Raw genomic sequence first — 25,809 nt, forward strand, 5'->3', positions numbered from 1 at the left:
TTACTAGAAATTTATCAATCGTTCGAAATAATAGTATGCAATTTTTATACAGCTCTTAATAAATGTTTCTTTAAATAGTGCTGCATATTATTTACCTCTTCAGGGGCCACAGAACGGTTTTCAAAGTGGAGGGGGGTGACCATGCAAAAAATCACAATCGTATGGTCATTTTAACGTTTCTGTACATGGTTTTGGAAAAAAGTGGGGGGGGGGGCTTCAGCCCCCGCTTCCACGGCCACTGCTCTTTAGCATGGCTTACGCTGATCAGGGGCCCTAAGCATACAAGGAACTTCTTTTACCCAACTACCCATGTCCTACACCTGGGTGGAGAGTGGCAAATGCAGAGTGCGAGCTGTGGTGGAATTTGAACCCTGAACTTGTGATTCAAAGTCTGGAGACTTATGCATTGAGCCACAACACCTCTACTTCTTCTTGGGTTAGACTGAGATAAGACTAGCATGTCATGCCATATTTTCAGCATATTACTAATGAATGGTACCAATCACCAGTGGTTATAGTTCACATTCCTGCATGCTTATTGTGAATAGTGATCTCCCCCTTCTGTCTCGCTCTCTTTCATCTCTCTCTCCATCTCCTCTCCCTCTCCCTCTCTCTCTTAATTATAGACACTCTTAATAGCATTGATGATGTCACAAATAGAATAATGAATGATACACAGTTTTATATTGTGTTCATAAAATGTATTTAATGATTTCAAATTTTCCATATTAATGCAGCCATTGCGATACATGTTCGTGAAAGGACATGAAAAATACATATATACAAAATATTCTAGAAATCAGGACTATTACATATTCATATATGTAATGCACCAGTAGCGTAATAACACTGATTGTACATGTATAACAACAAATCCCAATTTAAATACAGAAAAAATGAATAAAGTTTGTTTGTATACAAGGGGTATACAGCACCCTTATTAGTGACAAATGCAGAGCTGAGGGTGTTTCACAAAGACTCAAGACTGAGGTACCTGTTAAGTTATGCTTGGTGGCAACTAGAACATGATACTAAATGTGTAATCTCAGGCAATAGTGGGCATCACATGAGTATAACCTGACCAATGTGAATACCATAACCAACGGGATTTATGAGCAATTTCAAGTCAGACTAAATGTTTTTTTGTAACCACCCCCAGGGACCTGTTGCAGAAATAAAAAGCAATCAAAACCAAATGCAACTTAAGTTTGTGACTTGCAACTGGGAGATATTTCTGAAAGTCCCAGATGACATCTATTTACGAAAACATTGTAAACCACTAAATATAATAATAATTGCTACATTTATATAGCGCTTGTTACAGTCTGTTTCTTAGCGCTGTACACTGCAATTATTATTAGCCCTGTCATCGGATCCTAGTATGCCCGCACACAATGTATGCCTTTTCTCCACTCCCTGGGGAGTATTCCAACAAGAGTTCAAAGACTCGATTGCTAGGCATACTACATAGGGTTTCACATCCTACAGAGTATCCATTTAACACCTGGGTGGAGAGTGGCAAAGTGTGGATTAACGCCTTGCCAAAGGATGCTAGACCACAGTGGGACGCAACTTTCTGAATAAAAGGTGAACCGTTACACCATGCCGCTTCTACAACCATTAGTTGTGAACCCTAATATTATGCAGCCTACTATAATATGCATGAAATTTTCAAGCTTTAGAAATGACATCATATCCATGCATATCGCCCTAAACCAATGACATTCAAGACATTCATATATTTCTATGTACAGTAAATTTTATGTAATCATTGCACTCTTAATATGATATTCACTCCAAATACATGCATGCTGATAAGTACTATGTATATCAATTAATGCAGCAAAACATAACAAACACGGGATTATAACATATTTCTGTTTGTTATTCAATGAAATCACATACTGAGAAAGAGAAATCGCTTTCTTGAAAAATAAAATGAATAAGCAGATCTTTCTTTAAAAGAGAATCCTGAAAATATATCTTCCTATAAAATAAAATCATAATTATTGAATGAATACTGTGCAAACAGGAAAAAATTGCCCTTTTTTTACTCCATGCCCTAAACAAAACTTAATGTTGAAGTCTAAAGAAAATTACAATAATGCCATAATAAGTACAACATCTCTTTTGGGAAATATTTTTCCATTTCCCTTTATTCTGAATGCTATATAAATCATTATAAAGTGTTATAAAGATTAAACTAACCTTGTCTTTTTATGATAAAATAAGAGTAGCTGTGTACATGACTTTGTTTGTGTGTTTGTGTCTAGGGGTACATATGTATATCATGAAAATGGTCGTGACTAGATGATCAAGTATCCACCATGCAAGATAGGAATTATTTATCTTTAAGGACTTCTCATGGTTTAATATTTTTTAAAGACAATCATCACATCAATCAGTGCATCCCCTCGACTTATTATGTTAAAATATTTTTGAAATCACTATCAAATATTGATTATATTATTGGAAACCAACCATCAAGTAATAAGTACAATAGTGACATTCAGTGATTCAAATATGAAACAAATTCAAACTTATTGTCGTAATGCAATCATATACATAAATAAATATAAAACAACATAGCAAATCAGACACTGCAAATAAAGCTGCCTTTTAGTGGAAAATTTGAATGCTGATAGAGTAAACATAATTCACATGACAGTTCACAGTAACTTAACAAAATGAAATCTCAACTATTTACACAACTGATTTCTAAAAATATCAAAGAATTCCTGAGTTATGACATTTGATCTCCTGTCATTAAGATATCACATGCAATGTAGCAATGATCACTTAGATTACAACAAAATCAAGTTATGAAATAATTCTCATACAACTTATAATAGAAAACTCAACGCTAGAATAAGCTGTCATATGTCATTATCAACCAAGTAAATTTTAACTGGATGAAAAAATCAAAGTTATTGGCATTGTGATTACAAAACAAAGTAATTTTGTCAGTGTTTATTGTACAAAGCTGGAAACCAGTTTGGGACAAAAAATCACTGCAAGTAGGCAAAGTTTCATGATAGGAAGAATGTACGAAATATTAAAGATGTTTGCATAGTTAGTATCATGAAAAAAAAAATTATTTCAATTTTGGTAAATAATGTTGTGGGGATGATTGTATATAAAAATTAATGAAGTCATGCTCTTCAAAACATGTGATGATTGAAGATTTCTATGGCGGAATAAATAATCAGGAAAGCTATTTATGCTACACCATACTGTAAACCACCTCTATTCTTTCTGGTTTACACTTACACTCCTGGACCTGTTGCATAAAAGTTACTATTATGGTAATTTTGCCATCACATGGTAACTACCATGGTAACAGTTTTCAACAGCCAAACAAAATCAGGTATTCCATAGACTCAATTCCAAAAGATACTCAACTTTATAACCTCCACTTTCTTGCCTCCCCATTTCAATTCTACCTCTTATCCACTTTCTCTTAGTCCGTACTGGGACTTAACACATAATGTACTGTAAACCACTTCTGTACTTGACATATGATGTACGTATATACATGAATCTAGCAAATACTTAATACAATAAACTGAAAACACACATTGAATGGAAGCAGCGCTGATTAGAAGACTGCTATATTTTTAACACATGTGCTAAATTTTGCAAAATGTTAATTTTTCATTCATTTATTAGCTCCATGTACCAACATGTTTCCTTAAATACCAATATAACTGTGGGTGCTTTTCAAAAATAGATTAATTGCACAGTGCTCTATACTCACTACTTCAATATTTGAAACTCTTGAAATTTGTAAAGCTCTAGGATGATGAAAATGTAAGCCATATGACTTTCATTAGACTTCATCCCCCAGTCGATGGTCAAAGTTAATTTCTAGAACATAACTTTTCAATTAAATTGGACAATTATCTAGAAATGGGATCCCCCAAAATGGACCGCCCTTGCAACCCCCCTTCACCATTAATGAGTTATAAAGTAGGGACTATTAACCATCAATCCCAAAGCTCATTCAGCTCAATATACGTTTCATATTTAAAAAAAAAGTATTATATACTAGTCATACATCAGCCCCTACTTTTCTCATTCCAGTAATATAAAGCCTCATTAGATCTCCTTTGCATAGCCAATATTTAAATTGTTATAGCAAATGATGTATCCAATTCATTCACCTCTTTCCAAAATGATATCCTCTTGCAATAAACATGTCCTCTATACAAAAATATCTCATTACATTAAAACAATATCCCTCTTTCAAACTTAAAAAAAAAATCCTTTTGTCCATTGCTTTCCAAAGCAATTGGTATGTGCATTAAGTCATCATTGTTTTCTTCATAAAGTTATCTTCATGATTGGGTATAGGACTGCTATTCTTCTAGCACCACATATTCATGGGCTTTATGGAAACACATACAAACTAGATATTTCACCAAGTTAGTCTGGATATGTACCTCCTATATCATGAAATCTCCTGGTTATCTATAAATTACAGCTACCGATGGAACATCGGGGCCCCGCCTCAAAGAGTTGCAATTGATCCAATCAACCACAACTATGGAAAGCCAGTAACGTCAACATCTACATGTTTGATCAAAATATTTTCTGGACACGATTTTTCTTGACACATCAGTATGCTTCTCTTTGTTTTCAAAAGACATTGTGCAAATTTTCTATTGAAAATTATTCATATGATGGATTTCCATATACTTGAGGTTGATCGGATCAATAAAAACTCTTTGTAAGACGAGGTCCAGGAGTTGTTGCTCACACTATGAATCCTGTACATAAAAACCTCTCATTGAAAACATGAAGAGTTGTTACATACATAGAGATGGTCTTCATAGAAAGGCTTACAATACTTTGAGATTATTCAAATATATTTGCCAAACTCAATGGCCTGAATTCACAAAGGTGGTTATAAAACCATCGGTTGAACCCATGGTTTATGCCGATTTCCTGTATAAATTACACTTATTTGCCGCATATGTTGCAAAATGCCAATGTTGATGCACACATTTGTCACAGTGCGTCAAATTGACGCCTGCTGCCATGGTTAAATATGCTTTTTTATTCACGAGCCCACTGTTTGAAGAGTGGACTCATTAATTCAAAACAGTGGACAGTGGATAACCTCAGCAACAGGCATCAATTTGGTGCACTGTGACAAAAGTGTGCATCAGCACTTGATATTTTTAAAAATATACTTGGTAAAATAAGCGTAATTTATGCAGGAAATCTGCATAAACCATGGGTTCAACCGATGGTTTTAAAAACAACCTTTGTGAATTTGGGCCATTATGGCATCAATGGCCAAGTATGGATTTTACAGAGGAATCAATTTCCTCTTTTTTTGGCACATATGCATAGTGTTTAAAAATCAGATATCACTGCAAGTAATCATGATGTTACCAAATGATAAAAGAATAAAAGTACCTAGAAGGCTTATTTGGTACACATTTGGTATGGTGGGACACACAGCTATGTCAGGAACTGTTCAATACAGCAATCAAATACTGTCTGGTTCCGATGCCAGAAGGTATGATTGACCCCAGCGATACCATAGGTGTGCAACGCCCCACGAGAATCTAGTGTCTTCAAGCCAAAGTAGTCTTTCTGGTATACCTGTAAGGGGAGGGAAAATAATGAAATATTGCCGAATTATTGCTGAACATTAATGATTACGGTAAGCAAAAGTGGTGGTGGTAGTGATGGCAATAATGATGATGACAATGAGAGCAATAACACAGCATTCAAGGAAAAGTATGAAATATTGTTGAATTATTACAAAATATAAATAATTATAAGTATGCTGTTGGTGGAGATGGCGGTGGTGGTGGTGATGATGATGATGATGGTGATGATGATGATGATAATGATGATGATGATGTTTATGATGATGTTGATGATGATGATGAAGGTGATGATGATGGTGGTGATGATGATGGTGATGATGATGACAATGATAATGTTCACAGTATTCAAAGAAATTTGTTACACCTAGGTGAATGTAAATTTGTGCCTCAGCAAAGAAAACTAGTCCTGCAACAGTAACTAAAACTGCAGACCAAAAAATAAGGTCTCGTGAAATAATTGATGTGAAGGTGTGGATCAGCCTCCATAGTCGAAACCAAAAGTTTCACTTCAAGGGTTTGAGATACCAATGAACGTCTGCGGCACTAGCGTCTATTATTAAGACATTCATATACATTTGCCTCTCTGTACAAAGTAGGAAAAAAATCTTTGGCATGCTGGTACACATATAATTGTGCTAACGTTGTAATAACAATATTACAATTTCTTAGAATGATTTTATCAAGCCCTATATCAATGGAGTAATTTATCAAAAATCCATATTATTATAATCATCAATTAACATTTCATAAAACAAGCACCTCTGGATTATCATCTCGCCTGATCAGGCTTAATTGGTGCATAACTGCTGTACCTAAAAATAAACTGATTTCCATAAAATCGAACATTCATTTATTCTATTTTTCATTTTTGCTATGAAACATGGATTTGCTTTTTAAGATAACACAAAATTAGCTTTGATATTCATTCAAGAGGCCTTTATTTCTACTTCAATTCCCAATAATTGCATTATATGGTCCAAACGCAAATCTGATTGATATCTATATCAAACTCTTTTTATCAACGGGTACATGCATGTAATAATGGGATGTAGAATTCTCTTACCTCTTGGTCTTTCATTTCAGTGATGTTCAGGTCTTTGTCGTACGTAGCAAAATGACTGAAAAAAAATAAGACCATGTCAATATACAACAACAGCAAACACGACATTGAAAATACATTCAAGTTTCTTTTTTCAGCATTGATAAAGATAATTTTTTTGGTTAACGACCCATTGCAATATACACTTACAATGTATACATTCTGTTGATTAGTGAAAATATTCAAAAGTAATGTTTGCATTATTGGTTGCTATTCTAAAGCTCGGGTAATACTATTGTATTCATGGAGCACTTGGGTTCCATTTCACAAACACACAATTTCTTTAACAACTGTACTATCAACCAATCAGATTGAAGGATTTCAGTAGCTTATAACTGTTATTGCAAATGTGTCATTATACTGAGCTCCAGGAGTATATACGTCTGACAAACATTAGTACAAGACAAGAATCTACTGTCATCATTCTCATCATCATTTGTGTTTCGCAGGGAAAATCAACACTGTGATACTAAACAACTGTAAACTGAACTTTCTGAACTTACTGAACCATTATTTCATTTTCAATATGAAACCTCTTTTCTGATATGGAATGTTTGAAAATGTCAGGGGATGATATTTATAATGTACATGTAGCTCACTGAAGAATCCAATAACTAAAATGTTCAACAAATCAGACTACTGAAAAAGAAATAAAATAAATAAATAATATAAAAAAAAAATTTCCACAATGAATAAGCCGTAAAAAAAAAATTTAATGGCCACTACACTCCTATCAAGACTGCCCAGTGAGATGATACTGGAGTATAATCCAGTTAACCCTTTTACCAAAGCACTAGACACACTTCAAGAAAATTGTCAATACATTTACCTTGATTGCCATGGAGTTATAACACCATCATCTGGGCCACCTATCATCACAACATTCTTCAGTCTCATGAAATTTTTTCGCCATTCTGAAAGAAATTTTTTTTTTTTTTTTAATAAAAAATGTAAAACTGACAAATTTCAATAATGGTGTTGGTATTGGTGTCACTTTTCGAATATGTGTGATCCAAAGCTTCTTCTTGCTTAATTTAATATACAATGTACACTGGATATAATATAAGAGGGAAAAAATATCTCTGATAATGCTAGTCTTAATTTTCTTGATTTTTACTTCTTTCTTTTTTTTGATGAGGGAGAAAATACATATTATCAATGTCTTTGGGATTTTTATGATTAAAATGAAAAGTTGTTATTTCATGAACATGCAAGTAAAAATGCAACTTGTATTAATCTGAAATGTGAAAAGATAACTCTTTGCTTACTTATGCTGTAATAAACTTAATTTAATAATTAAATTTGCATTTGTGCAAAGGCTACAACTAGATAACACATGATAATCATCATGTATTCTGTTATCAATATTCACAGTAGGTACATAGCACACACTCCATAGAACACCAAACACATAGTTCAACCAAACAAAGTTAAGGACAAAATGTAGTACAGTAATTACTTGATTTGAACCAATCTAGCTATGTTTACATAATTTGTCAATTGTCAGGTCTATAAAAAGTCTTCTTTGTGAATATAAACATAGTTGATCTTAGATAATGATGCAGAGGTGTCCATATAAGGTAGTTTAGGACTTTAAATGGCGCTCTTCAAAGAGGAAATGGCAGTGATTTAATTTCATATACAGTGTAAATACAATTTTACTTAGTTTGTATCTATCACGTTTACAATGTACCGTAAGTAACGGTGTATTAACCGCACCCGTGTATTAACCGCACCCCAACTTTGGACTAAAAAAAAAAAAAAAAAAATTCCCTTCACATTTACATGCATATTTGAGGTACAAAGAAACAAAATCTAAGTTTTTAAGATTTCAAAGTATCCAAAGAGATTTATGCGGAAATCTGCTGTTCTTGATCAATTCATCTACAAATGTTAGAAAGAACGGTCCCGACAATATTGGCAACTTACACACTCACAGTGTACACACACACAACACTGCCATTACATTGCAAACTACGATACAGTACTAGACATGCCAGTACATCTTATCAAATTATGATCTGTGTCTTTCCCAGCATAGGAGGAAGAAACATTCACATTTCTTGCATCACAACCTCACAATCACTTTCAGAAATTTGATGTCTTAGCATGAATTTTGGATACGGGATTACAGGAAGGTTCAAGAAACAAAGAAATTGACATTTTTTCCAGTTGTTTTTTACGGCTTCGTGCCGTCTCTCTCGTGCGTGGTTTACATGGTATCTTATGAAAAGCAAACAGGAAGGAAAAAAAAGCTGGCGCGAAACGGGACTTTGAATAGCGCCAGCTTAAGTCGCACTATAACCACATTACAACGCAATCTCTAAGCTCACTCAGCGGTGACAAAATATTACCGAGTATGCTTGGCGTCTCTTTTAAATTAGCCAGGGAACTTCACTACTTTGAATCGAGAATAAAGTCAAAATTAGTGTCACGAAGGTGGGTGCGTTTGTTATGGACAACATTTAATTAAGATCGTAATAATCGCTTCCCATTACCCGCGGCTCATACCCCTCTAAATGACATTGCCTGGGCGGCTACGCCCGGCCACTCGATGTGTTGTGAACTGGCAGACATCGTACATGTACGGGAGGGGTTATGGCGGGCTGGCTCAGACCCGTCATCATGTATAAACCGCGACCCCAACTTTAGCTTCTATCCCGCCGAGAAAAAGGTGCGGTTAATACACCGTTACTTAAGGTACTTCATCATCATTGAAAGCATTGTTATTTTCTGATGTTTCGAATATAGAAGTGAACAGGGTACACTCCCGCTCTTCTTATTCTTGTTTTTTTTTTATTAATTTTTTTTACAGGTTTACATCAATATTGTGGTCTAACCGGGCCCTGCCAGGGGAGCGTTTTGTTGTCTTGCAGTCTCCAGAACCTGGTCCATGTTTCTCCTTGCTTTTCTATCTCTTTTTGGGCAGATCCGCTCACAAAAGTCTATTGTGCAACGTGATACACTCTCTCATTCCTCTGAAATATGCCAAATCACCCGCTCACTCACCCCAAATCATGCAAATGAAGCAACTTAGGAGATATTCGGTATACAGTTTAACTTAATATATTCAGATTACATCTTACAACCGGATGCCACCGCAGCTCCCAGCAAACTGACGTACCTCTGCAATAATGGCAAAGTATCACAACATAAAAATATTGCCCTCTACGATCAGACTAAGGTACAAATCACTATGCTGCAATATGATAATCAAAGTATACTCACGTTGACTCTGACTGTGAGCACTCTGGTTGTTAAGCACTGCCAGGAAATCAGACCTTTCTTGATACTCTGGTTGGTGGTATGGATCTGAAAAAAAAACAATGATTAACAGATACATTGAACAGAAGTATGAATGATGGGGGGGGGGGGTAATGACAAACACAAAAGGATGCAATAAGAACAAGTGAAAATATAACAAGAAAAAAAAGTGTTTATAGAGGCAGTGTTATGGACTAAACTTCATTTCTCTGATCAATTCGCAGAGACTTGGCACTTTTTCACAAACATAATCAAGCAATTATTCCTGATAAGAATTTAAAACAAAACCTTATAAATCCACTGGTTATTGATAAATCTGATCTTTACATATTTTAAAGCCTATTGCACATATGATTGGATCATATCCAAGCCTAGATTTCAAGATATCTTGAAATATCTTGAAGACATACAGTCTCATAAATCAAGATTTGGTTCACTCACCATTCCAATATTCACAGACAGAGATCTGTTGACCTATAAGACTGAGATCATAGCACAATCTGTGTTTAAATGAAGTAAATAGGAATAATGATCACACAGGGTAAATACATGTAAATGCAGTTGTTCTAAAAATATATATTTTAACTGTAGCTAGATGTAATTTGCAAGATCTCTCATGCCATTACCATGATAACATACTTTCTGACACTTGAATAATTTGTTTTGTATTCTGCACTCAAAAGAAGAGTGATAAGTACATCTTCATATTAATACAGTTGTGTGTGCCAAGTATCATGAGCATTGGACAAAAAATGAGGAAGTAGTTCAATCCATATATATATATTGCAATGGACCAACCAACTACATGTAATCATCTATTCTACCTCATGGCCACCAAGTCACATGCTGACTGCATACCCTCTTCAAACTCAGATTGGCAGGGTATAGTTAGAAATTACATCCAGTTTCTAAACCCTATCTCAATATATTCAAATTATACATAAGATTAAATCTCAGTGTATGTTTTTTTTTTCATCGATACGAAGTGCCCTCATGATTATTGTAATTTATTAGTATCATTTTGTTTCATATGTCATTATTACCGGTAAGTAGTTTCACAACCTTATGCTATAACCTCAGTAATTATGCAACTGAAAACTGAAACTTTACAGGCAAATTGTTTAATATATGAAAACACATATATTAAAGTGGTCCCATGATATCAGACTACAGTATGATTTGTATAAACCAACCATATATCGTAAATGTTTGTCATACTACATGTAGCAAACATTATGACCCATCACATGATACCTTAATGGCAGAAGATGAAACTAGTATCAAGACAAATGTGTCTTGATTAAACATTACGCAATGCAGGTCATGATAAACATCTAGAACTCAATGCCAAGTTTCAGTTTAGTCAAAGGTGACAATTACAAAAGATCATATTAACACAGTCTACCCGGGGGGGGAGGGGGGGGGCACTCACATATATTGGCGGTAAGGGGACGTGCCGCTTTGATGACGCCCTTTTCCAGACCTTATTTTCAATTCTCTAGATACTCCATATGACAAAAGTTCCATTCAGAAGTCGCCCCGCCCTGCTCGCAAGAACCCCATTACGAAAAATCTTGGTTCCCTAGCCCTGCCAAAATTTCCAGCGCGAGCACCGCATACAAGAGCTGCACGCACAGCTTCACAAATCCTCTGCTAGCGCGGCTCCATGCATCCCTAGTCCACATATACATTGCACAGCGCTAGCGAGCACCGTACCCACTGTACCATGATCCCCTTTCATAGTCCTGTTTTTCACACCGCTTAGTTCCCAAGACCCCATATTCTACCCTTATGGTCAGTTCCGTAGACCCCCATTTCAGGGTTTCGTGAGGCACACCCCCATCAAAATATAGTTTGAGTGCCCCCCGGGAGTCTACCTTCATTAGCATACATTCAAAATCCATTCAAATTTAAAAATGGAAGGATGCCCATATCATTAGTGATCTAAACATTCAAATGCTCAAGATTTTCTACAATGCACTGCAACTGCAACCTGCTTTGTTGCAGTGGGATCGCAGACCAAATCTAAGACACTTTATATGTTAAATCTTTCTGTGATTGTGATCATTTCAGCCAATCAGATTTGTCCTAGTCTATGACGTCATGGCAAATTTGCAGCGCTGCTGCAGAGCAGACAACATACACGCAACAGAAGAGGCAACATGAGATGCAGTGTGCCGCAGTGCACTGCAGTGCTGTTGTCATGTAATGTGCGCGCTGGCCTGAAATGCGATTTCACCATCTATGCGATTGGCAACTTGGTGCAATCACATGGAATATTTTGCTATGGGCTTTATAGTATGATGTACCCCCACTCAGAATTCAAGTTATTATTTTGTCACATCTAAATCTTTGTGAAATACTCTGTACCCCAGATGATAGCATGTAGAAGTACATGTATACTAACCTGTACACCTCATAACGACTCTTTGGGAATTCTTTAACATAGCTTGTGTCTGGAAAAAAAAAAGAATAAAACAGAAAGTGAAGAAAAAAAATGAAAGAATGACTTTGAGAAAATCTGCCATCCAAATAACATTTTATCACATATATGTACATATTCCAAAGAAAAATCTTTTTGACCAATCGTGAATGTGGTGAAAATGCAGGTGGTACAAGGATGAATTTCACTAGGTGTTGAGATATATCAATAAAGTAAATCTGGCTAATACCGATAAAACTCATAATAGGTTTTGGCGCTAGGGAAAACAATCTTAATTGTGCTAACACCAATACCAGCACCCACACAGAACTTAAAATCATAATCTTCTTTATAGGGAAGCTCTGATTTGATCCCTACATGTATGGGCATTATTGAAAGTGAACTTGGTTCATAATCTTACTATACTACTGCATAGTGATTATTTTGCCTAAGTGACAAGCTATGACCTCTGTCAGCTGACCTACACAGAGCTAGATCTAATGAATGAGGTGCATGTTTGTATTGCAAGCAGTGTTGGTTTTATCCAGAAAAAAATATGAAATGGAATGTAAAAGGTTCTAAGATAAAACAATAAACTAAAAATACCCAGGGTACCAAACACGGAAATGAAAAATATAAATTTGATATTTTGAAAGCATGACTTTGAGCATAGGAGTTGTGAGTGAAACCGTGCATAGGAAATCACCTATTAACAATGGAGGGAGAACTTGTGTTTTGGTGATTTTACATGTACATATACAGGGCTCGACACTAGCGGCGGTCCGACGGTCCCAGACCGGTAAAAATCGCTGTTGGGCCAGTAGATTTTCAGAAATTGGAAGATTTACTGGTCCGACATGACCAGTAAAAAATATCATTGTCGGGCCAGTAATTTTTCCAAAAATAGCAAGATTTAAGGGTCCGACATGACCAGTAATAAAAACTTTTCCAGAAATGGTCAAATTCACAGCAAACCATTTCCCCCCGTTAAATTCTGCAATTCACACACAGAATACACACAGAATGAATCGCACGTGTTACTAGAGTACTATACAGCATGCATACAGTGTACATGTAGTCAGCCACACAATCCACATGGTGAATTCTCCACTGGCCGCACGAACGAAGCCTGGCTAAACTCTGGCAGAAATCTCTCACAGAACTGTCAAAATTCACGGTTCATACTCATGAAAGGCTCTTATAATGTCCATATTTCCTAAAAATTGGAGTAACTCTGTCATCTGTAAGCAGTAAAAGGGTAAATTTTCACTTCTGTTTGGTTCAAACAGATCGGGTCTCGGGTGGTATCGTCTGAATACATATTAGCCCCACATATGCATTTATGTGTGTGTTGATACACTTGGTTTCTGACTTTCTTTCGTAGCTATTTTAATTGAGCCAAAAAAGAAACATAAATTATTTATGATAATAGTTTTAGCTTTCTTCCTGTTTTCTTTCCTTCTTTCTTTTCAATCTTTCTTTTAATATTTTTCTCTATTTTTTTCCTTCTTTCCTTCCTTCTTTCCTTCCTTCTTTCCTTCCTTCTTTCCTTCCTTCCTTCTTTCCTTCCTTCCTTCTTTCCTTCCTTCTTTCCTTCCTTCCTTCCTTCCTTCCTTCCTCCTTTCCTCCTTCCTTCTTTCATTCCTTCTTTCCTTCCATCCTTTCTTTCTTTCTTACTTTCCTTCCTTCTTTCCTCCCTTCCTCCTTCCTTCCATCCTTTCTTTCTTTCTTACTTTCCTTCCTTCCTTCTTTCCTTCCTTATTTCCTTCCTTCTTTCCTTCCTTCTTTCCTTCCTTCCTTCTTTCCTTCCTTCTTTCCTTCCTTCTTTCCTTCCTTCTTTCCTTCCTTCTTTCCTTCCTTCCTTCCTTCTTTCCTTCCTTCCTTCCTTCCTCCTTTCCTCCCTTCTTTCCTTCCTTCTTTCCTTCCTTCTTTCCTTCCTTCCATCCTTTCTTTCTTACTTTCCTTCCTTCTTCTTTCCTCCCTTCCTTCCTCCCTCCTTCCTTCCTTCCATCCTTTCTTTCTTTCTTACTTTCCTTCCTTCCTTCTTTCCTTCTTTCCTTCCTTCCTTCCTTTCTTCCTTCCATCCTTTCTTTCTGACTTTCCTTCCTTCTTTCCTTCCTTCCTTCTTTCCTTCCTTCCTTCCTCCTTTCCTTCCTTCTTTCCTTCCATCCTTTCTTACTTTCCTTCCTTCTTTCCTTCCTTCTTTCCTCCCTTCCTTCCTCCCTCCTTCCTTCCATCCTTTCTTACTTTCCTTCCTTCCTTCCATCCTTTCTTTCTTTCTTACTTTCCTTCCTTCTTTCCTTCCTTCCTTCCTTCTTTCCTTACTTCTTTCCTTCCTTCTTTCCTTCCTTCTTTCCTTCCATCCTTTCTTTCTTTCTGACTTTCCTTCCTTCTTTCCTTCTTTCTTTCTTTCTTACTCTCTTCGTTTCTGTCTTGCTTTCTTTTTGTCCTTCATTCCTTCGTTTTATGGGGGGGGTCACGAAAGGCTAGAAAAATAAACTTGCGCCTTTTTTTTAATGTTTTCTTTACTTTTTGGGACCAGTAGATTTTAGGTTCGGACCAGTAAAAATTTGAAAAACTGGGTATCTACTGGTCCGACATGAATAGGTTGGACCAGTAGAAAAAATGGGTTAGTGTGGAGCCCTGACATATACATAACATTCTTTAAGCACAGGCACAATTTAACATTGAGTTCTTTGAATTTACTTTGTACATCATACGTGTAGGATGATCAAAATATTATACCAAAGGCCTGGTGTGACATTTATAAAAAAAAGCACCCAAATTTATAATAAAGCTTTTGCATAATACATACACCTTACAAAGACTTATGAGATGTGATATTTTTTTTTAATAATTGTGAAAAAGGGGTGCTGCATAATGGTAATAACATTGTTTCAAGGTGCATGCAAACAGACAAGTGTACTTACATTCATTTTTATTATCTATATATGGGACTAGACATGATAGACAAATGGCATACATTAATATAAAAAAATGTTTCATGAAATGATACAGTACATGTACATGTATAGTCCAATTTAACTGTAAGGTAAGCACAATTAACCCATTTATTACTGATATTTCTTTCCGCATAGGGCAAGGACCTACATAGAATGCTGAATGGAAGATTAAACATTTCTTGACTTGAAAACAATAACTTTATGTCCTTATTGTTTTACAATAATAGCCAGGACTGCCCCTGTGATTTTCAAGAAGTGAAAAGGGGAGGATACTGTAAAAGCTATTAAAAAAGAAAATTAGGAGGAATAAAATAGAAGTTCAAATTTTACCCCCACCCCCATCAAATACACTGTACATGTACCCTGGCACAACACCCTCAGACTAGTACATGTACAAGCGACCCTGCAAGTTATCCCAAAGTTGTCAATTTACAAATATGATAGCAAAAGCAAACTATGAAACAAACTTTACTTTGATGGTCCAAAGTAGAATTGGTTGATTTAGGGAATATGGGTACAGATTTATTAGAGGCACATGTACATCGCATGAAAAAAAAACACCTCATTGTCAATTTCATAAGTTTTTTTTAGAGTGATCTACATGGACAAAGGACCTCAAAATATTGACTTTTGTATCATGGGCTTTATCAGGGATTCGATTTTAAGGCGCGCGAGAGCGATCGCGCGCTACATGCGCGCCTTAATCCATTTTTGGTAGCGCGATTAATAGCGCGCCTCGCGATCGTTGACCTGCGCGGAAATGCCTAAAGTCGCCCTCGAAATCACCCAAAATCATGCTTATTGCCGAGTGAATAACAACTCAATATGCTCGAGCTCCGCTTACCATTTAAAAATCATCCAAAATCCAACACTCAAAGTCATGAATAATCCTTAAAAATAGCGAGTAGCGCAGTTTCAAATTCCGACGTTGCGTTATTTTTTCTGTACCACGTATTTCCATACACATGGTACCAAGTACGGAAAAAAAATCAATGCAACGGTCGGGAAACCGTTGCATGTATAGGGGTCCATTATGACTACCACCATGTGCAATTTCGAATGCACATGTTTCCCCTACATATATCACGATTCTGTGATTAAATAATTCGAATTACACAGGAAATAAATCCCTGAGACTTGTAACCTAGCATTGGTGAGTTGTCATTCGGCTTTGCTTTTCAAAACGGCTTATTAACTTCCAAAATAAGTTACCTTATTTATTAATTATAACTAAAAAATAATTTATTTTCTTTTTCTAGGGGATGAGGTATTATATCAGACAATAAATCATCAAACAAAGCTCCTTCTATTTTACAAGGCTGGCGGCAGGCTCACGCATTGGCGCTTTTTCTAGCTAGCCAGTTAGAGCTCTGTCTCTGCCAGAGCTCTGGGGGACAATTCACTCAGTAAAGGCCTCAATGATGGTGATTTTCTGTTTCAGACAGAGTTTACATTTCATGAATATTATTCAAAACTGCCAATAAAGTTTGATGATTTCTTCATTGTCATGTATATTTAAGTTCTTAATGAATACATTCTCACCGAATTTAGACTCCCCAATAGAGAAATGAAATTTTCATGGAGATCTGCGTTTTCAAAGAACTTCAGGAAAAGTTAGGGGATGTGGGCCTTTATTACATGTACATGGCTGAGTACAGGGTATTGTACTGGAATAGATGGACTAGAAATTAGATATTGAATTCATTTATATCCAAGTCCAACTCACAGTCACACACACACGCACTCACCCACACACACCCACATCCACCCACATCCAAGATTCTAAGCATGAAAAATAACTTTAAAAATCATACAATATTGAACAAAAAGTAATAATTCATTAATAAGTGAACAGGTATATCCAAGTCCAACTCACAGTCACACACACACGCACTCACCCACACACACCCACATCCAAGATTCTAAGCATGAAAAATAACTTTAAAAATCATACAATATTGAACAAAAAGTAATAATTCATTAATAAGTGAACAGGTATATCCAAGTCCAACTCACAGTCACACACACACGCACTCACCCACACACACATCCACCCACACATACCCACATCCAAGATTCTAAGCATGAAAAATAACTTAAAAATCATACAATATTGAACAAAAAGTAATAATTCATTAATAAGTGAACAGGTATTCCTCAAAATACAAAAAAGTAGCATTTAAAAAGAGCCCCCGTAATGCAAAAAGTAGCCCCCGAAATTTGCCAAAAAAGATTAAAATGGAGCCCCTGAAAAAAAAATTGTTAGTGACTTATTTTTAAGCCAAAGTCAAAACCTAACTCAAACAGGTTTTGATAACACACAATCTAATTACAAAACATTGTAAAACAATTACAAATACTTCCTTTGGTTGTTGATTGTAACTTTATATTACATACATTTCTTCCATCTGTTTTGTTAATTGGACAAAAAGCTCCCCTTGTATGTTGAAGAAGAGCTTTTTGCAGTGCTCCTCTACCGCTCTTCTTAAAAGATTTAGGAGAGCTATTTATTGCTCCCCTCATAATTATAAAACTGAGTCCCTGCTTTATGCATGGGCGTTCAACTTCAGAGTCAATAAAAGGGGAAACAAAAATAAACAGTGTATAGGTGGTTTCAGACCGCCTCGAAGTTCGCCAGTTCCAGGTATTCTCTGATCGGGAAATTTACCCCGATCAGAAAATACCAGGTATTTTGGTAATGTGAAAGCAAACTACGCGTAATTTCCCCGAAAGAAAATACCCGCTAAATAGTAGGTACTTGGCGAAATTACGAGAACTTTTGTGGGGATTTTTCCAAGGTCGCAGGTATTTTGGCGATGTGAAAGCAAATTACGGGAACTTTTAGCCTAGCGTGTCGTTGGGCGCGGCGGCGTGGGTGGCTGCTGGGCTAGTGATTTTGAATCTCGCGCCTTGCCTGCTTATCAGACCATACTGCGCATGCTCGTAACTTATCCCGAAGGATGTGTTTCGGAGGCGGTGTGAATGCAGGAATAATTAACGGGTATTTTTTAGCCTTAAAAAGTTCTCGTAATTTAACCGGATTCTTGTGATCGAGGCGGTTTGAAACCGCCTCATGATACACTGCTAAACATGGCCTGTTACAAGGCCTTGATTACAACATCTTTTATAATCCTTTATACAAATAATGCACATTATTGAGGGCAATGGTAAGAAGCACTGGGTTATACATGTAACACCGTTTTTTTAGGTAATAAGTCTGTGTAACAACCAACCAAAGTGATACATTTTCAATCTGAAACTTTGTTTTTGTGAAAACATACTCATCTCAAGACCATGACTGGTCAATAGAACTCGAAATTAGTACTGGTCATTAGCAAATTTTAAGGTTCACTTTGACTGGTCACATGACAGATTTTAGCCAATCACTTGATTGGGATCCATATCATCAGTTTATAATGCATACATTAAACAGACTTTGCACTGCTGAGATACAAAAGTTCTGCATGCATTTAAAATGAATGTGAAAAAACAACATGCAATGTGATTTTTTTTGATTGACCAAGTTCAATCTGTGTAATGTACAAAATTATATGACATCAAATACTGCTATGTAACCATTAGGGGAACGCGGGGTAAGTTGTGACAGTTTTTGCTTTTTGCATGTTAGAATTGATATGATTAATAATCTTGTCGAAATAAGTACCTTGCCTTGAAATTTAATTCTTCTGAAAAATTTTCCACCTTTCTATTTTCAACTTTCTATCCCCACACTGAAAGTCATCGTGACCTTTGAAAAAAACGATGTCAAATGGCTCAACTTGCCCCATATATGGGGTAAATATGAGCCACCTTCTGGGGTAAGTTGAGCCACAAAAACTATGTACAAAATGTATGAGGGGAAAACCAGCATGTCAATTTTTTGTTTAAAGTCTTTTCACTTGCTAATTCTCTATAAATACTAACATCCTTTAAAAGGAAAAGAACATTCATGTAAATTTGCTCCTTTCAGTCGATTTTTATGGTTTGTTTGTTTTTTAAGATACATTACCATAGGAATTACCATTGCTCAACTTGCCCCATGCTGTTTGGCTCAACTTACCCCAGTCCGAACTTAGTGCGATAATTTTGTATCCACACATTTATTATGCATCCATCATATAAAAGAATATGACAAGAATGAAGATCCATACCTGAACTAATAATGTTGTTATCATGTTTTTTATTTATTTATTTATTTACCACTTGTGGGATGGAACACCCTATCAGCACATGCTGTTTTTCGTAGGGGTCCATAATGTCATGTCTTTATTATATTTAAAGACGTGTGTGTTTATAAAGCACTTATCTATTTCACACTCTTTTTTACTTTTTTTGGCTGAAATTCATATTTTTCCCTCTAAAAAAATATGTTTTGTTTCAAAGTTGGAAACAATGTGGTGGGGTTAGGGGTTATGCTATGGGTCATCAATACATGACACCACCACAATGCCTGACTCATTCATTATTAGCCTGGGGCTGGTGGCTCAACTTGCCCCTATGCTCAACTTACCCCGCCTTCCCCTACTCTACAAGTTATTGCTCCAAACTGTAAATATGACAGTAAAAAAGGGAATCTGTAAAATTTTATCCGCAATGATCCATGCAGGTAGGGGGATATTGCAGAGAATTGGCTGAGGAGTAAGTAAGTGGGCATGTGAAGGGGAGGGGTGGGAATGAGCACTCTTTAAGAGCAAAGCTATCCTTTTGTCTCTTTTAAGTGCATCCGCCACCCCTCCCCTTTTCTGGTAAATCCTAGATCTGTTTTGGGGTGAGGATAAGAAACTAAAAATATTACCTCCAAATTGACCCATTTGAGGGGATGAAAGTAGAATCAAACTCTCCACGTTGTGATTGTCCAACTGCTCAACCACAGCTCTGCACATCAGACCACCTGGTACGAGAAGAAAAAGAAAAACTATGAGGAGAAAATGAAGGAAAGTGAGGCATAGAAAGAGAGAGAATACAAACATCAGTACAATGTAAAAAGGTAAGGGTCCCATTTCATAAAGCTTGTTATCATAACAAAACTGCAATAACAGTTTAAAGCTACTGAAATCCTGCAATTTGATTGGTTGATTCAAAATTTGTCAAAGAAATTTTGCAATTGTTACTGTAACAAGTCTTTATGAAATGGGACCCAGGAGGAGGAAAATGAGAAAATGAGATCAAGAATAAAGGTGGTTTCAGACCGCCTCGAAGTTCGTCAGTTCCAGGTATTCTCTGATCAGGAAATTTACCCCTGGATCAGAAAATACCAGGTACTTTGGTAATGTGAACTATGCGTAATTTCCCCGAAAGAAAATACCGCTAAATAGTACATGTAGGTACTTGGCGAAATTACGAGAACTTTTGCGCGGATTTTCCAAGGTCGCAGGTATTTTGGCAATGTGAAAGCAATTTACGGGAACTTTTAGCCAAGCGTGTCGTTGGGCGCAGACGCCGTGAGTGGCTGCTGTGCTAGTGATTTTGAATCTCGCGCCTTGCCTGCTTTTCAGACCATACTGCACATGCTTGTAACTTCAGGAACTTATCCCAAAGGGTGTGTTTCGGGGTGGTTTGAAAGCAGGAATAATTGTTTTTTTTAGCCTAAAAAGTTCTCGTAATTTAACGGGGATTCTTAAGATCAAGGCGGTTCGAAACCACCTAATGTGAACAAGGATGAAAATTAAATGGAATAGAATAAGAATCAGTGGGTCATGAGGAGGAGCAGCAGCAGGAGGGAAGAAGAATAATGTAATATTCCTTGTATAGTGTTTAATACATCTAAACAACTCTAAACCCTTGTGAATATATTTTATATGTCTTTCTACATTGAATCCTCTCCATTCCCTGGGGAGCATTCAAGCAAGAAGCTTGCATCATACCACATTGGTTTTCTAATCTAAATGGGTAGTGGGTACCTTAACTACGTAGACAATGCCAAAAATGATGGATTGTCTTGCCAATGCGAAGGTGAAGTTTGAACCATTTCACCCTGACATTTCCAAAAAAAAAGAAATAAACCATTATTTGGGTTTCAAATTAGTTCACTCACTTCAGGAATAAACCTTTTTTTTCAAGTCAATCAATCAAATGGCCTGTATCATTAATTGTTACCAAAACAGTACTTGGAAGAAGATTAAGCTTTTAAAGGCTAAATGAACATTTGTTCAATGAAAGTATTCTGACTTGCACTTTATAAAGGAAGTATACAGGAAGAATCTTGCTAGTAATATTACACAATGTCATCCTAATGCAGTTAAATTCATTGTGGTATTGAGAGTATGCCATGCTAGGAATGGAGTGGGTGGTCACATACTTTTCAGTAGCTTCATTTGTTTCTATTCATCTGTCTTATTTTCCCAGGCTTGTCTTTTCAGTGATACACAAGATACAAAATAACAAAATGCACATCTCTTATAAATCTTCAGAGATTAAAGGCAGATCATGCAGTGTAGGCTTATCAAAGCAATTTAAGGTCAGCTTTTAAGATAATTACAAATTTCTTTCGGTTTCCTCTTTGAATCTAAGTTCTGTCTCCTTCATTCTTGTTTTCTTCACAACCGAAAGTAAGTCGGAAATCCAATAAATACACAACCAAATTGTGCGATGTATCACATGCAAGATGAAAATACATTACCTGTGCACAAAAGAAGGACTAATGATAAAATGAATACAGGGCCCCGTCTGACAAAATTAACTGATCTGATATACATGTATATGGAAATCTAACAATATCATAATTTTTTCCCCAGGAAATTGTCCTTTGTAAACAAAGAGAAGCACCCTGAATTTTCAAGAAAACAATGAATGTATGATTATACATCACATCTAGAACATATTTTATACAAACAAACATTTTAGATCTTGATGTTGCTGGCCATCCATAGTTGTCATTCCTTTCCTATTCTATGTAAATGGATGAAAACAGAAGCATCAAGAATGTAAACAGAGCTTGGACTATCAGTAACTAAACTATAAAAGGAAGCAAAATGTCAAAATAACAGTCGTACAATGACACTACAATAAGCTGAAAAAGGAAGTACCCCAATAAGTGTCCAAATTTCTTAACTTGAGTACAACAATACTCTACAAAGAGGATCGTACTCAACAGAAAAAGAAGGCTGAGGGTTTCTCATCTACTTGTATGTGGCAAGTTATAAATTTTGCTCTTAACAAAGTTTATTACCATCCAAATGAATCAACTCTGTCAAATGTGATTAGAAAAAATAGACTGACACACCGGTTCAAATAAGCCCTTCAAACTTAAAATCCATTGTCAAGTTAAGAACAGCTTTATGAAACACCCACCTGGGCCCCGTAACACAAAGCTTAGCGATGAATAGGAAATATGAAAGAGCGCTTCTGATTGGTTACTGGACAGTATTTTGAGTCAAATGCGCGTGAAACAATGATCTTGATTGGTCAGTTCATTTAGCGATTGATCGCTAATCTCCGTGTTACGCTCCTCTGCCCATTTCATAAAAAATTTTACAATAACAACATTACATAACAGTTATAAGCCACTGAAATCCTTTAATCTGATTGGCTGATAGTAAATTTGTTATGGAAATCTTGCATGTTATTATAACAAGTCTTCATGAAACGGGACCCAGGGCTCTGTAATACAGAGATTAGCAATCAATTGCTAAATAAACTCACCAATCAATGTTGTTAATGTTACATGCGCATTTGGTTTAAAATACTGACCAGGACCCAATCAGTGCGGTTCTTTCATATTTGCAATTCATCACAAACCTTTGTGTTATGGAGCCCTGGTCAAACATTGATTTCCTTACCTTGTGAAAAACAGACTAAATGAATGCCATTAGGAGACTGATTGATCACATCTTGAATAGCCTTGAGGTAGTCAGGGAACTGCTTCCAAAGATGCTCCAAGCTTTTATAGTAACTATAGACGTCTGGGATCGTGATGTTTGTTCCGGGATGTGCCTGCACAAGAAAAAGACATTGAAGTTACTTTAAAGATTTGTAACAAATGCATGCAATGCTCCTGAGGGAATGGAGAAAATTGCAGAATATGCCTGATGAATTACAAAGAAATAAATCTAGACCACTTAAAGCTTTTGTAACAATTAAATGATATGGAGATCTCATGCTAGATCTTAGACCAAAAGCTTCGGTCTCTGTTATTTTGGTTGTTCAGCTGAACTCCGTTGGCTTCACTCACCAAATACAGAGACCGAAGTTCTAGCGCGATCTGTAGGGGAAGGCGGGGTAAGTTGTGACAGTTTTTGCTTTTTGCATGTTAGAATTGATATGATTAATAATATTGTCGAAATAAATACCTTGCCTTGAAATTTAATTCTTCTGAAATATTTTCCACCTATATATAACTTTCTATCCCCACACTGAAAGTCATCGTGACCTTTGAAAAAAACGATGTCAAATGGCTCAACTTGCCCCATATATGGGGTAAGTTTGAGCCACCTTCTGGGGTAAGTTGAGCCACAAAAACTATGTACAAAATGTATGAGGGGAGAACCAGCATGTCAATTTTTTGTTTAAAGTCTTTTCACTTGCTAATTCTCTATAAATACTAACATCCTGTAAAAGGAAAAGAGCAGTCATGTAAATTTGCTCCTTTCAGCCTGCATTTCAATCGATTTTTATGGTTTGTTTGTTTTTTTAGATACATTACCATAGGAATTACCATGGCTCAACTTGCCCCATGCTGTTTGGCTCAACTTACCCCAGTCCGAACTTAGTGCGATAATTTTGTATCCACACATTTATTATGCATCCATCATATAAAAGACTATGACAAGAATGAAGATCCATACCTGGACTAATAATGTTGTTATCATGTCTTTATTATATTTAAAGACATGTGTGTTTATAAAGCACTTATCTATTTCACACTCTTTTTTACTTTTTTGACTGAAATTCATATTTTTCCCTCTAAAAAACTACTTTTTGTTTCAAAGTTGAAAACAATATGGTGGGGTTAGGGGTTATGATATGGGTCATCAATACATGACACCACCACAATGTCTGACTCATTCATTATTGGCCTGGGGCTGGTGGCTCAACTTGCCCCTATGCTCAACTTACCCCGCCTTCCCCTACAGGGGACTCAATGGCCATATGTTTATATACTTAAGATCGGATAAAACGGGGAAGTGAATTTGCGCGACAGCCGAGGTAAGTCACTGTTTTTGTTCCTTTTAACTTGATTTTTCTCAGTTTTTTGGCAATTAATGCCAAGAGGGAATGTAAATTTGCATTTGGTCGCATTAATTTTCAAAATTTTTATTCATTACAGACAAAAATTGAAGAGCCCCGACGGGGGGATTTTGCATTGCAAGTCCCCTAATGGCGGCTGCACGATAGCGAGCCGTCTGTGTACGAGGAGAAATTTTTTTTGAAATGTTAAAAAACTCCTCGAAACAGACGGCTGCCAGCTGTCTAGCTAGATCTAGCCTTGAGGACTTCGTGATGATAATTTTTAAGAAGAATTATTAATAATTATTTATAATCAAGTTATTAATTTTATTATTGTTAAATAATAATTTTTAATGAAAATTGTGCTTCAAAGCGGCATTTTGTAACATCGCTTATCGAAGCTACGTACATGTACGTCATAACGAAGCGGTTCAAGGGTCAAGTCTATTGTATGTGCGGTGTATACGAATGGATCAAGGGATCTTGGCGTAAGAGTATAGATTTTTACTTTAGAAAAACTGTTTGAGTGAGAGTCATGATCACTCACTCAGTCTCAGCTCAGCATGCTCAGTCACTGTCTGATCATTTAATTAAACTTTCGTACCTTCATTATCATATCGTGCATAAAGTGCATTTCTGCTGCTCCATCAAGCATTCCATGGATAATAATAACTGGTTTATAGCCTTTAGTGGCAACCAAAAGAGTGGTGAAGAGAAGAAATATACAACGAGATATCGAAGTCTCCATGTCGTCGGCGCGGCAGCGACGGCCGGGTCAAGACTGAGATTTGAACGGGGACGAGCGGCGGAACACTGCTGCAGAGATCCGTTGGGCCGTGCGGGAAGTGAGTGCGAAAGATGCGAGGACTGATCGATCTTGATTGCCAAGCGTTGACTGAGAAATTTCAACTTGTTTTGGGTTTCAGATGAGGTTGCACAGTCTCCGTGTTACCTTGTGCAGGTATTCTTGTATAAATGAAGCCTTGGTTAGAAATATTCATAAAAACATGTAAAGCAAAAACAATTATATGCACAGTAACTGCAGCTGGGCCTCAGCTCCCTATATGGTGTACCGCAGATAATGTGACGTCACATGTGTGTTTGCACGCACAGCGCATGTGACATCGACAGATAGAAAAACAACCAATCAAAACAAGCCAAACGTTCACGCCCATCATCGCCCAACAGCTCGATGGGGGTGGGGCAAATGAAGATTTGGGGTCTGGCGGTCACCTTTATGGCTTGGGTCTGTTATATGTTATTGAGAATTCC

At 36.5% G+C, this 25,809-nt stretch overlaps 1 protein-coding gene across 1 annotated transcript; it reads right to left on the bottom strand.

The window, feature by feature from the left end:
* Window positions 1-5,224: 5,224 nt before the first annotated feature.
* Window positions 5,225-25,593, bottom strand: LOC121428653 (lysosomal thioesterase PPT2-A-like). The gene is made up of 9 exons (XM_041625429.1): window positions 25,142-25,593; window positions 23,151-23,304; window positions 20,168-20,263; window positions 12,395-12,443; window positions 10,429-10,487; window positions 9,952-10,035; window positions 7,553-7,637; window positions 6,688-6,742; window positions 5,225-5,613 (listed from the first exon to the last, which is right to left on the bottom strand). The coding sequence occupies exons 1-9, from the start codon at window positions 25,283-25,285 to the stop codon at window positions 5,470-5,472; spliced, it is 870 nt and encodes a 289-aa protein (XP_041481363.1). The 5' UTR covers window positions 25,286-25,593; the 3' UTR covers window positions 5,225-5,469.
* Between the last annotated feature and the right edge of the window lie 216 nt (window positions 25,594-25,809).

The sequence above is a fragment of the Lytechinus variegatus genome, chromosome 15 (genome assembly GCF_018143015.1).
Source record: "Lytechinus variegatus isolate NC3 chromosome 15, Lvar_3.0, whole genome shotgun sequence".
Classification (NCBI taxonomy): domain Eukaryota; kingdom Metazoa; phylum Echinodermata; class Echinoidea; order Temnopleuroida; family Toxopneustidae; genus Lytechinus; species Lytechinus variegatus.